The sequence below is a fragment of the Pseudophryne corroboree genome, chromosome 7, assembly GCF_028390025.1.
Source record: "Pseudophryne corroboree isolate aPseCor3 chromosome 7, aPseCor3.hap2, whole genome shotgun sequence".
NCBI classification, from domain to species: Eukaryota; Metazoa; Chordata; class Amphibia; order Anura; family Myobatrachidae; genus Pseudophryne; species Pseudophryne corroboree.
Genome location: NC_086450.1, coordinates 500328210 through 500342386, shown reverse-complemented (window position 1 = coordinate 500342386; position 14177 = coordinate 500328210). Strand labels below are relative to the sequence as shown.

At 43.7% G+C, this 14177-nt stretch overlaps 1 protein-coding gene across 4 annotated transcripts in view; it reads left to right on the top strand.

Moving 5' to 3' along the window:
- SEZ6L2 (seizure related 6 homolog like 2) overlaps nucleotides 1–14177 on the top strand; it is a 174366-nt gene that overhangs the window by 145285 nt on the left and 14904 nt on the right. For 3 of the 4 annotated variants that reach the window (XM_063935260.1, XM_063935258.1, XM_063935257.1), the window contains 2 exons: nucleotides 8453–8649; nucleotides 8841–9050. In XM_063935260.1, the coding sequence (XP_063791330.1) occupies nucleotides 8453–8649; nucleotides 8841–9050 (407 nt within the window). The remainder of the gene's footprint in view (nucleotides 1–8452; nucleotides 8650–8840; nucleotides 9051–14177) is intronic. The other variant, XM_063935259.1, reaches the window with a different exon arrangement.

The window sequence follows — 14177 nt, the reverse complement described above, 5'->3', positions numbered from 1 at the left end:
ACATCTCTCCGTTATTAGTGATACACACAGTACATCTGTCCCTGTTATTAGTGGTACGCACAGTACATCTGTCAGTTATTAGTGATACGCAAAGTACATCTGTCCTTGTTATTAGTGATACACACAGTACATCTGTCCCTGTTATTAGTAGTACGCACAGTACATCTGTCCGTTATTAGTGATACGCATAGTACATCTGTCCTTGTTATTAGTGATACACACAGTACATACGTCCCTGTTATTAGTGGTACGCACAGTACATCTGTCCGTTATTAGTGATACGCATAGTACATCTGTCCTTGTTATTAGTGATACACACAGTACATCTGTCCCTGTTATTAGTGATACGCACATTACATCTGTCCCGTTATTAGTGATACGCACATTACATCTGTTCCCTGTTATTAGTGATACACACATTACATCTGTCCCCTATTATTAGTGATACACACATTACATCTGTCCCGTTATTAGTGATACGACATTACATCTGTCCCCTGTTATTAGTGATACACACATTACATCTGTCCCCTGTTATTAGTGATACACACATTACATCTGTCCCCTGTTATTAGTGATACGCACATTACATCTGTCCCCTGTTATTAGTGATACACACATTACATCTGTCCCCTGTTAGTGTTACGCATATTACATCTGTCCCCTGTTATTAGTGATACGCACATTACATCTGTCCCCTGTTATTAGTGATATGCACAGTACATCTGTCCCTGTTATTAGTGATACGCACATTACATCTGTCCCGTTATTAGTGATACGCACATTACATCTGTTCCCTGTTATTAGTGATACACACATTACATCTGTCCCCTATTATTAGTGATACACACATTACATCTGTCCCGTTATTAGTGATACGACATTACATCTGTCCCCTGTTATTAGTGATACGCACATTACATCTGTCCCCTGTTATTAGTGATACACACATTACATCTGTCCCCTGTTAGTGATACGCATATTACATCTGTCCCCTGTTATTAGTGATACGCACATTACATCTTTCCCCTGTTATTAGTGATACGCACAGTACATCTGTCCCTGTTATTAGTGATACGCACATTACATCTGTCCCTGTTATTAGTGATACGCCCATTACATCTGTCCCTGTTATTAGTGATACGCACATTACATCTGTCCCTGTTATTAGTGGTACGCACATTACATCTGTCCCTGTTATTAGTGATATGCACATTACATCTGTCCCTGTTATTAGTGATATGCACACTACATCTGTCCCTGTTATTAGTGATACGCACAGTACATCTGTCCCTGTTATTAGTGAGACGCACAGTACATCTGTCCCTGTTATTAGTGATACGCACAGTACATCTGACCCCTGTTATTAGTGATACGCACATTACATCTGTCCCCTGTTATTAGTGATACGCACATTACATCTGTCCCTGTTATTAGTGATATGCACACTACATCTGTCCCTTTTATTAGTGATATGCACACTACATCTGTCCCTGTTATTAGTGATATGCACAGTACATCTGTCCCTGTTATTAGTGAGACGCGCAGTACATCTGTCCTTGTTATTAGTGATACACACAGTACATCTGTCCCTGTTATTAGTGGTACGCACAGTACATCTGTCCGTTATTAGTGATACGCATAGTACATCTGTCCTTGTTATTAGTGATTCACACAGTACATCTGTCCCTGTTATTAGTGATACGCACATTACATCTGTCCCGTTATTAGTGATACGCACATTACATCTGTTCCCTGTTATTAGTGATACACACATTACATCTGTCCCCTATTATTAGTGATACACACATTACATCTGTCCCGTTATTAGTGATACGACATTACATCTGTCCCCTGTTATTAGTGATACGCACATTACATCTGTCCCCTGTTATTAGTGATACACACATTTCATCTGTCCCCTGTTAGTGATACGCATATTACATCTGTCCCGTTATTAGTGACACGACATTACATCTGTCCCCTGTTATTAGTGATATGCACATTACATCTATCCCCTGTTATTAGTGATACACACATTACATCTGTCCCCTGTTATAAGTAATACGCACATTACATCTGTCCCCTGTTATTAGTGATACACACATTACATCTGTCCCCTGTTAGTGATACGCACATTACATCTGTCCCTGTTATTAGTGATACGCACAGTACATCTGACCCCTGTTATTAGTGATACGCACATTACATCTGTCCCTGTTATTAGTGATACGCACATTACATCTGTCCCTGTTATTAGTGATATGCACACTACATCTGTCCCTGTTATTAGTGATACGCACACTACATCTGTCCCTGTTATTAGTGATACGCACAGTACATCTGTCCCTGTTATTAGTGATACGCACAGTACATCTGACCCCTGTTATTAGTGATACGCACATTACATCTGTCCCTGTTATTAGTGATACGCACATTACATCTGTCCCTGTTATTAGTGATATGCACACTACATCTGTCCCTGTTATTAGTGATACGCACACTACATCTGTCCCTGTTATTAGTGATACGCACAGTACATCTGTCCCTGTTATTAGTGATACGCACATTACATCTGTTCCCTGTTATTAGTGATACACACATTACATCTGTCCCCTATTATTAGTGATACACACATTACATCTGTCCCGTCATTAGTGATACGACATTACATCTGTCCCCTGTTATTAGTGATATGCACATTACATCTATCCCCTGTTATTAGTGATACACACATTACATCTGTCCCCTGTTATTAGTGATACGCACATTACATCTGTCCCCTGTTATTAGTGATACACACATTACATCTGTCCCCTGTTAGTGATACGCACATTACATCTGTCCCTGTTATTAGTGATACGCACAGTACATCTGACCCCTGTTATTAGTGATATGCACATTACATCTGTCCCTGTTATTAGTGATACGCACACATCTGTCCCTGTTATTAGTGATACGCACAGTACATTTGTCCCTGTTATTAGTGATACGCACAGTACATCTGACCCCTGTTATTAGTGATACGCACAGTACATCTGTCCCTGTTATTAGTGATACGCACAGTACATCTGTCCCTGTTACTAGTGATACGCACATTACATCTGTCCCTGTTATTAGTGATATGCACATTACATCTGTCCCTGTTATTAGTGATACGCACATTACATCTGTCCCTGTTATTAGTGGTACGTACATTACATCTGTCCCTGTTATTAGTGATATGCACATTACATCTGTCCCTGTTATTAGTGATATGCACACTACATCTGTCCCTGTTATTAGTGATACGCACAGTACATCTGTCCCTGTTATTAGTGATACGCACAGTACATCTGTTCCTGTTATTAGTGATACGCACAGTACATCTGACCCCTGTTATTAGTGATACGCATAGTATATCTGTCATTGTTATTAGTGATACACACAGTACATCTGTCCCTGTTATTAGTGGTACGCACAGTACATCTGTCCGTTATTAGTGATACGCATAGTACATCTGTCCTTGTTATTAGTGATACACACAGTACATCTGTCCCTGTTATTAGTGATACGCACATTACATCTGTCCCGTTATTAGTGATACGCACATTACATCTGTTCCCTGTTATTAGTGATACACACATTACATCTGTCCCCTATTATTAGTGATACACACATTACATCTGTCCCGTTATTAGTCATACAACATTACATCTGTCCCGTTATTAGTGATACGCACATTACATCTGTCCCCTGTTATTAGTGATACACACATTACATCTGTCCCCTGTTATTAGTGATACACACATTACATCTGTCCCCTGTTAGTGATACGCATATTACATCTGTCCCCTGTTATTAGTGATACGCACATTACATCTGTCCCCTGTTATTAGTGATATGCACAGTACATCTGTCCCTGTTATTAGTGATACGCACATTACATCTGTCCCGTTATTAGTGATACGAGATTACATCTGTCCCCTGTTATTAGTGATATGCACATTACATCTATCCCCTATTATTATTGATACACACATTACATCTGTCCCCTGTTAGTGTTACGCATATTACATCTGTCCCCTGTTATTAGTGATACACACATTACATCTGTCCCCTGTTATTAGTGATACGCACATTACATCTGTCCCCTGTTATTAGTGATACACACATTACATCTGTCCCCTGTTAGTGATACGCACATTACATCTGTCCCTGTTATTAGTGATACGCACAGTACATCTGACCCCTGTTATTAGTGATACGCACATTACATCTGTCCCTGTTATTAGTGATACGCACACATCTGTCCCTGTTATTAGTGATACGCACAGTACATCTGTCCCTGTTATTAGTGATACGCACAGTACATCTGACCCCTGTTATTAGTGATACGCACAGTACATCTGTCCCTGTTATTAGTGATACGCACAGTACATCTGTCCCTGTTACTAGTGATACGCACATTACATCTGTCCCTGTTATTAGTGATATGCACATTACATCTGTCCCTGTTATTAGTGATACGCACATTACATCTGTCCCTGTTATTAGTGGTACGCACATTACATCTGTCCCTGTTATTAGTGATATGCACATTACATCTGTCCCTGTTATTAGTGATATGCACACTACATCTGTCCCTGTTATTAGTGATACGCACAGTACATCTGTCCCTGTTATTAGTGATACGCACAGTACATCTGTTCCTGTTATTAGTGATACGCACAGTACATCTGACCCCTGTTATTAGTGATACGCATAGTACATCTGTCCTTGTTATTAGTGATACACACAGTACATCTGTCCCTGTTATTAGTGGTACGCACAGTACATCTGTCCGTTATTAGTGATACGCATAGTACATCTGTCCTTGTTATTAGTGATACACACAGTACATCTGTCCCTGTTATTAGTGATACGCACATTACATCTGTCCCGTTATTAGTGATACGCACATTACATCTGTTCCCTGTTATTAGTGATACACACATTACATCTGTCCCCTATTATTAGTGATACACACATTACATCTGTCCCGTTATTAGTCATACAACATTACATCTGTCCCCTGTTATTAGTGATACGCACATTACATCTGTCCCCTGTTATTAGTGATACACACATTACATCTGTCCCCTGTTATTAGTGATACACACATTACATCTGTCCCCTGTTATTAGTGATACACACATTACATCTGTCCCCTGTTAGTGATACGCATATTACATCTGTCCCCTGTTATTAGTGATACGCACATTACATCTGTCCCCTGTTATTAGTGATATGCACAGTACATCTGTCCCTGTTATTAGTGATACGCACATTACATCTGTCCCGTTATTAGTGATACGAGATTACATCTGTCCCCTGTTATTAGTGATATGCACATTACATCTATCCCCTGTTATTATTGATACACACATTACATCTGTCCCCTGTTATTAGTGATACGCACATTACATCTGTCCCCTGTTATTAGTGATACACACATTACATCTGTCCCCTGTTAGTGATACGCACATTACATCTGTCCCTGTTATTAGTGATACGCACAGTACATCTGACCCCTGTTATTAGTGATACGCACATTACATCTGTCCCTGTTATTAGTGATACGCACACTACATCTGTCCCTGTTATTAGTGATACGCACAGTACATCTGTCCCTGTTATTAGTGATTCGCACAGTACATCTGACCCCTGTTATTAGTGATACGCACATTACATCTGTCCCTGTTATTAGTGATATGCACTGTACATCTGTCTCTGTTATTAGTGATACGCACAGTACATCTGTCCCTGTTATTAGTGATACGCACATTACATCTGTCCCTGTTAGAAGTGATACGCACATTACATCTGTCCCTGTTATTAGTGATACGCACATTACATCTGTCCCTGTTATTAGTGATACGCACATTACATCTGTCCCTGTTATTAGTGATATGCACATTACATCTGTCCCTGTTATTAGTGATATGCACACTACATCTGTCCCTGTTATTAGTGATACGCACAGTACATCTGTCCCTGTTATTAGTGATACGCACAGTACATCTGTCCCTGTTATTAGTGATACGCACAGTACATCTGACCCCTGTTATTAGTGATACGCACATTACATCTGTCCCTGTTATTAGTGATACGCACATTACATCTGTCCCTGTTATTAGTGATACGCACATTACATCTGTCCTTGTTATTAGTGATACGCACATTACATCTGTCCCTGTTATTAGTGGTATGCACATTACATCTGTCCCTGTTATTAGTGATATGCACACTACATCTGTCCCTGTTATTAGTGATACGCACAGTACATCTGACCCCTGTTATTAGTGATACGCACATTACATCTGTCCCTGTTCTTAGTGATACGCACATTACATCTGTCCCTGTTATTAGTGATATGCACACTACATCTGTCCCTGTTATTAGTGATATGCACACTACATCTGTCCCTGTTATTAGTGATACGCACAGTACATCTGACCCCTGTTATTAGTGATACGCACATTACATCTGTCCCTGTTATTAGTGATACGCACATTACATCTCTCCCTGTTATTAGTGATACGCACATTACATCTGTCCCTGTTATTAGTGATATGCACACTACATCTGTCCCTGTTATTAGTGATACGCACACTACATTTGTCCTTGTTATTAGTGATACGCACAGTACATCTGTCCCTGTTATTAGTGATATGCACAGTACATCTGACCCCTGTTATTAGTGATACGCACATTACATCTGTCCCTGTTATTAGTGATACGCACATTACATCTGTCCCCTGTTATTAGTGATACGCACATTACATCTGTCCCTGTTATTAGTGATACGCACATTACATCTGTCCCTGTTATTAGTGATACGCACATTACATCTGTCCCCTGTTATTAGTGATACGCACATTACATCTGTCCCTGTTATTAGTGATACACACAATACATCTGCCTGTTATTAGTGATACGCACATTACATCTGTCCCGTTATTAGTGATACCCACATTACATCTGTCCCCTGTTATTAGTGATATGCACATTACATCTGTCCCCTGTTATTAGTGATACGCACATTACATCTGTCCCTGTTATTAGTGATACGCACATTACATCTGTCCCTGTTATTAGTGATACGCACATTACATCTGTCCCCTGTTATTAGTGATACGCACATTACATCTGTCCCTGTTATTAGTGATACACACAATACATCTGCCTGTTATTAGTGATACGCACATTACATCTGTCCCGTTATTAGTGATACCCACATTACATCTGTCCCCTGTTATTAGTGATATGCACATTACATCTGTCCCTGTTATTAGTGATACGCACACTACATTTGTCCTTGTTATTAGTGATACGCACAGTACATCTGTCCCTGTTATTAGTGATATGCACAGTACATCTGACCCCTGTTATTAGTGATACGCACATTACATCTGTCCCTGTTATTAGTGATACGCACATTACATCTGTCCCCTGTTATTAGTGATACGCACATTACATCTGTCCCTGTTATTAGTGATACGCACATTACATCTGTCCCTGTTATTAGTGATACGCACATTACATCTGTCCCCTGTTATTAGTGATACGCACATTACATCTGTCCCTGTTATTAGTGATACACACAATACATCTGCCTGTTATTAGTGATACGCACATTACATCTGTCCCGTTATTAGTGATACCCACATTACATCTGTCCCCTGTTATTAGTGATATGCACATTACATCTGTCCCCTGTTATTAGTGATACGCACATTACATCTGTCCCTGTTATTAGTGATACGCACATTACATCTGTCCCTGTTATTAGTGATACGCACATTACATCTGTCCCCTGTTATTAGTGATACGCACATTACATCTGTCCCTGTTATTAGTGATACACACAATACATCTGCCTGTTATTAGTGATACGCACATTACATCTGTCCCGTTATTAGTGATACCCACATTACATCTGTCCCCTGTTATTAGTGATATGCACATTACATCTGTCCCCTGTTATTAGTGATATGCACAGTACATCTGTCCCCTGTTATTAGTGATATGCACATTACATCTGTCCCTGTTATTAGTGATACGCACATTACATCTGTCCCTGTTATTAGTGATACGCACAGTACATCTCTCCCTGTTATTAGTGATATGCACATTACATCTGTCCCTGTTATTAGTGATACGCACATTACATCTGTCCCTGTTATTAGTGATATGCACATTACATCTGTCCCCTGTTATTAGTGATATGCACATTACATCTGTCCCCTGTTATTAGTGATACGCACATTACATCTGTCCCTGTTATTAGTGATACGCACATTACATCTGTCCCCTGTTATTAGTGATATGCACAGTACATCTGTCCCTGTTATTAGTGATACGCACATTACATCTGTCCCTGTTATTAGTGATACGCACAGTACATCTGACCCCCGTCTATGCCTTGCAGACTGAACATCCGTCGGAGTGATGCCCTGACAGTCTATGATGGTGATGACCTGACAGCGCGAGTTTTGGGCCAGTATATGGGGGTTCATCAACGGTTCAACCTGTTCTCATCAGCCAATGATGTGACCCTGCAGTTCCAATCTGACCCCAATGACCCTGTATTTAGCTTGAGCCAGGGATTCATCATCCACTTCAAAGGTACCTACTGAGTGTGCAGTCAATATGAGAATGCCGCCTAACCATTTAGTAGGGATTAGTGACATCACTGAGGCATTTTGTGCCTCCTGCCTCATTCTCATGGCAAGTGATTCATCACAAATGTGTGTAGGGAACAACTTGTACCGTGTAATATGTGCTGTTTTATAAGAATAACATAAATATATCACCAGTTCATCTCCCCCTAGAGGTGCCACGGAATGACACCTGCTCAGCTTTGCCCGATGTGCAGTCCGGCTGGAAAACCTCCTCCCACCCCGATCTCATCCGCGGCACAGTCGTCACCTATCAGTGTGAACCTGGCTATGACATCATCGGTTCAGACATCCTGACCTGCCAATGGGATTTGTCCTGGAGCAACGCCCCTCCCACATGCGAGAAGAGTGAGTGATTGGTTCAGTCTGTTCCTGGACCCCAGATAGGTGGACAAGATAAATAGCGTATTCAGCTATCCAATCACGGTCAGATGCGCAAAGCGGGAAGTATTTGGGAGTTTGGGAGGAATGTAAATCGTCATATATAATAAAGGGAAATCGATGGAAAATTGGCTGATTCTGAATAGTACTAGAAAAGCAATAGACAGCCAGCCAATCAGCAGCGTCCTGGGAGAGAGGCCGCTCCCAATTAGCTGGCTGTCTGTCTAGTTGGTGGGCTCTTACTCTAACACATTTTATGTTAGGCCTTCATTGCGATTGGTCCTTTCCCTTTAATGAAGTTTAAAAACATAGGGATTCCTTTTCTCCTAGTCCATAGTGGATACTGGGATCTTGTACTTTAGTACATGGGGTATAGTCTACTGGAGCCTTGGCACTTTAAAACTTTTAGTGTGTGTATGTGTGTGCTGCCTCCTCCCCTCTATGCCCCTCCTACCAGACTCAGTCTAAGGAAACTGTGCCCGAGGAGATGGAGATAATCTGAGAGAAAAATAATACACCTGCTGTGCGGCAACAAGCCAACACACAACCAGAAACGAAAGGAGGGCGCTAACCTGAACAGAGGATAGCAACCCAACCAAATCCGGATAGCACAGCTATCCCAACAACATAACGGGACCGCAACGCCGGTCCAACCCAATACTTACACAGGTAAGCAGGAAGGAAGCACTGAGGCGGGCGCTCAGTATCCACTACGGACTAGGAGAAAAGGAATTACTGGTAGGTATTAAATTCCTATTTTCTCTTACGTCCTAGTGGATACTGAGGTCTTGTACTTTAGTACCATGGGGAAGTCCCAAAGCTCCCAAATGGGTGGGAGAGTGCTGAGACCCCCGAAAAACCACCTGACCAAACTGAAGGTCATCCTTGGCCAAGGTATCGAACCTATAGAATTTGACAAACGTGTTTGAACGAGACCAAGTTACAGCTCGGCACAATTGTAGGGCCGAAACACCCCCGGCAGCCATCCAGGAAGAGCCCACAGACCTCGTAGAGTGGGCCTGAATAGATGTCGGCAAAGGCAGAGCCGCCAAAGTATAGGCCTGTTGCATGGTCAACCGAAGCCAACAAGCAATAGATTGCTTAGAAGCTGGCCGACCAACCTTGGAGGCATCATAAAGGACAAACAGCGAGTCATATTTCCGATGATGGGCCGTTCGTTTGACATACATCCTCAGAGCCCTGACCACATCCAAGGACTCAGGACCAACGGAAGCATCAGACAACACTGGAACCACAATAGGCTGATTCATATGAAAAGCTGACACCACCTTAGGCAAAAACTGAGGACAGGTCCTAAGTTCCACTCTGTCTTCACAAAAAATCAAATAAGAGCTCTTATAAGATAAGGCCCCTAATTCAGAGACACACCTGACAGACGCCAAGGCTAATAACATCACCGTTTTCCAGGTGAGAAATTTTAACTCCACCCTATTTAAGGGTTCAAACCAATCCGATGGGAGAAAGGACAAAACCACATTGAGGTTCCATGACCCCTAGGGTCACCGCTACCCAACACCGGAGGCTGGCATCTGTTGTCAGTAGAATCCATGAGTGGATATTGAAACTTCTGCCCTCTACCAGGTGAGGAATCTGAAGCCACCATGACAGAGAAATCCGGGCTTTTGGAGACAGGGTCACTTCCTGATGCATGTGCAGGTGAGAACCCGACCATTTGTCCAGCAGATGCAGTTGAAACGGCCGGGCATGAAACCTGCCGTAATGGATTGCCTCGTAAGCAGCCACCATCTTGCCCAGTAATTTGATGCACAGATGTATGGACACCTTGCGTGGTCTGAGTACTGAGCGGACCATAGCCTGGATAGTCAAGGCCTTGTCCATCGGGAGAAACACCTTTTGAGATACCGTATCCAGTATCATTCCCAGGAATTGAAGACGTTGGGTCGGTTCCAGGTGAGATTTCTTGAAATTGAAGATCCACCCATGATTCGTGAGTAGGCGAGTAGTCAGATCGATGCTGTGTAGCAGACGTTCCCTGGACACAGCCTTTATTAGGAGATCGTCCACGTAGGGGACAATGTTTACTCCCATCCTGCGCAGTTGTAGCATCATCTCAGCCATGACCTTCGTGAAGACCCTCGGAGCTGTGGATAATCCGAAGAGTAAGGCCTGAAACTGGAAATGGTTGTCCAATATGGCGAACCTGAGGTAAGCCTGATGGGCCACATAGGAATGTGAAGGTAAGCATCCTTGATATTCAGAGACACCAGGAACTCCGCCTCCTCCAGAGCGGACACCACCGCCCTCAGAGACTCCTTCCTGAATTTGAACACCCGCAGATACGGGTTGAGAGACTTCAGATTCAAGATGGGTTGCACCGAACTGTCTGGTTTGGGAAAGACAAAAAGACTGGAGTAAAAACCCCTGTGCATAACAGAGGAGGTACAGGAACCACCATCCCTGTCTGCAAAAGTTTTTGAATAGCCTCTTGTAAGGTAACTTTTGCTGCGGGTAAAGCTGGTAAGCCCGACTTGAAAAACCTGTGAGGAGGCAGCGTTTGGAATTCCAGCCGGTATCCATGGGAAATGAGGTCCCTCGCCCAAGGATCCCGGCAGGACTCTGCCCACACGTGGGCGAAGTGTTGAAGGTGAGCACCTATCTGAAAGTCAACTTGCTGCTGGGGCCAACCATCACGCGGAGGGTTTAGCGGCAGGGGATCTGGCAGTCTGGTCCATGGAGACGGCAGGAGCAGGTTTACGGGACTTACCACGAGATCCTCTGGAGGTGGTGGAGCCCCCTCGGCCCCTAACTCTGAACCTTGCCACATGAAAGGACTGCAAGAAGTGTCCGGTGTAAGAACGTCTAGCAGGTGGCTCAGCCGACGGCAGGTAGGTAGACTTACCCGCCGTTGCTTGGGAGATCCACTTATTCAATTCGTCTCCAAACAAGGCATCACCTGCAAAGGGAAAATTTTCAACACCTTTCTTGGAATCAGTGTCCGCCACCCATTGACGTAACCATAGAGCTCTGCGCGCTGAGACCGCCATAGCAGTAGTGCGGCCTTTATAGCCTCGCTCATAAAATTTGCAGCATCTGGTATGTGTTGCAGTACAGTAACTACTGTACATCACCTCGGGGGAGAGAGTCTAAACCATCAATAATGTTATCAGACCACTTCACCACCACCCTGGAGATCCACCCACAAACAATTGTAGGGCGCTGTGCTGCCCCTGCTGCCATATATATTGCCTTGAGCGTTGTCTCAATTTTACGGTCAGCTGGCTCCGTTAGGGATACCACCCCAAGGACTGGCAGCTCCAATTTTTTTGACAGTCTGGATATCGAGGTATTTTTTCCCACACCTTCCTATCATACGCGGAAAGTGGGAAGGTAGATAAAAACCTCTGAGAAATCTTAATTTTTTTTATCAGGATTTAACCAAGCTTCCTTGGCTAGGGAGTTTAATTCCTTAGACACCGGAAAGGTAGCTGAACTCTTGGGCCTAACATTAAAATATATCTCCTCATCTGGTTCCGCCTCCGGTATGTGAAGGTCCTCCCTTATAGCAAAAATGAGGGCCTCCACCCCAGGGGACAGAAAACTGTCCTCGTCCATATCATCCTCATCCACATCTGGCTGATCAGAATCAGTATCAGTGTGGAAAACCTGTGGCAAGGAGAGTGTGTGTGAAGCCACTAGAGGAGGTTGTGAAGCCTTCTTGGAATCTGTTGCCCTAGCCACACAATCTGTGGAGTGTTTTAACACGTGCCTCCCTCTTAGCTGCTGCTAGCTCAGAATTTACATTGTGAATCATGCTTTTAAAGCTATCCAACCAGTCAGGTGCCTGTGAGCTGGTTCCTTGAGGAGACCAGGAACATTGCTCACACATGTAGAATTACAGGCAGCACACATAACTAAGTCCTCAGACATGATACAGTACCCAAAAAAGAAAAAAAAAAGCGCAGCTAAATGCCCCACACAGACCCTAAAAAGCCCTTTGGAGTGACACAGAGGAGCGGACCCAGTACACAGAACCACAAAGCGCATATGTAGTAAATATAATAACAGTGCAGCAGCGCTACCGCTGGCGTGCTCTCCCCTGGCTATGACCCCCTGGTACCAGTTCTGACAGCCCGTAACAGCGTGGATCCTGGAGGAGCAGTGTGCCTGCAGCCTTGATTATCCGCAGCAGCAAGGAAATGGCGCCTTCCCGCTCCAGGAAGCCCCGCCCCTCACAATGGCACTCGGTCCATTTCAATTTTATACTGGCAAAAGGCGTAAAACACTATTTCTGTACTGTATACAGTCCACACAAAGCCTTACAGACTGTGAGCACTGCGGGGCTAGTAGCCCTGTGCCAGTATGTCCGCGGCAGCACCGGGCCCGTGACCGCCACGCGACCTGCCGCCATTCCGCACCAGGGACCCGCTAACCGGGATCCCGATGTAACACTCACCGCACCAGTACCTTTGCCATCTGTTAGAGGGTGGCGGCTAGCTGCCGGCGTGGGCACATATACTAACGATATGTGATCAGTACCTCAGGAGCTCAGTGTCATTAACCATTAACCCTCAGGAGGTTGGTTTGGTCCCCCCTCTAAGTCCCACGAAGCAGGTAGTCTGTCTGCCAAGCAGGGCTACCTGAAAATAATAAACTACATTTAAAGTAAAGAAAAAAATCTGTGGAGCTCCAGAGAAGTGCACCCGGCTCCTCGGGCACATTTTTCTAAACTGTCTGGTAGGAGGGGCATAGAGGGGAGGAGCCAGCACACACATACCCACACTAAAAGTTTTAAAGTGCCAAGGCTCCAGTGGACTCGATCTATGCCCCATGGTACTAAAGTACAAGACCCCAGTATCCACTAGGACGCAAGAGAAAATAAAGAAGGTTCTCATGACGAGATAGCCCCAACCATCATGTGTGGGTGCTGTAACGTGCTGCTAAATGCGTAGGCTATTGTATTTCCTCCGTCGCCTGTGTCTGGCAAATGCATTCCGTTTAATTATTATGCCCTGATTGCTTTGTGTTGTATGAAGGGTTTAAGCTGATGGAGTGATAATTCTGTGTGATATCTGCAACTTAATATGCACAGTTATGCCAGCTAGGACACGGGAG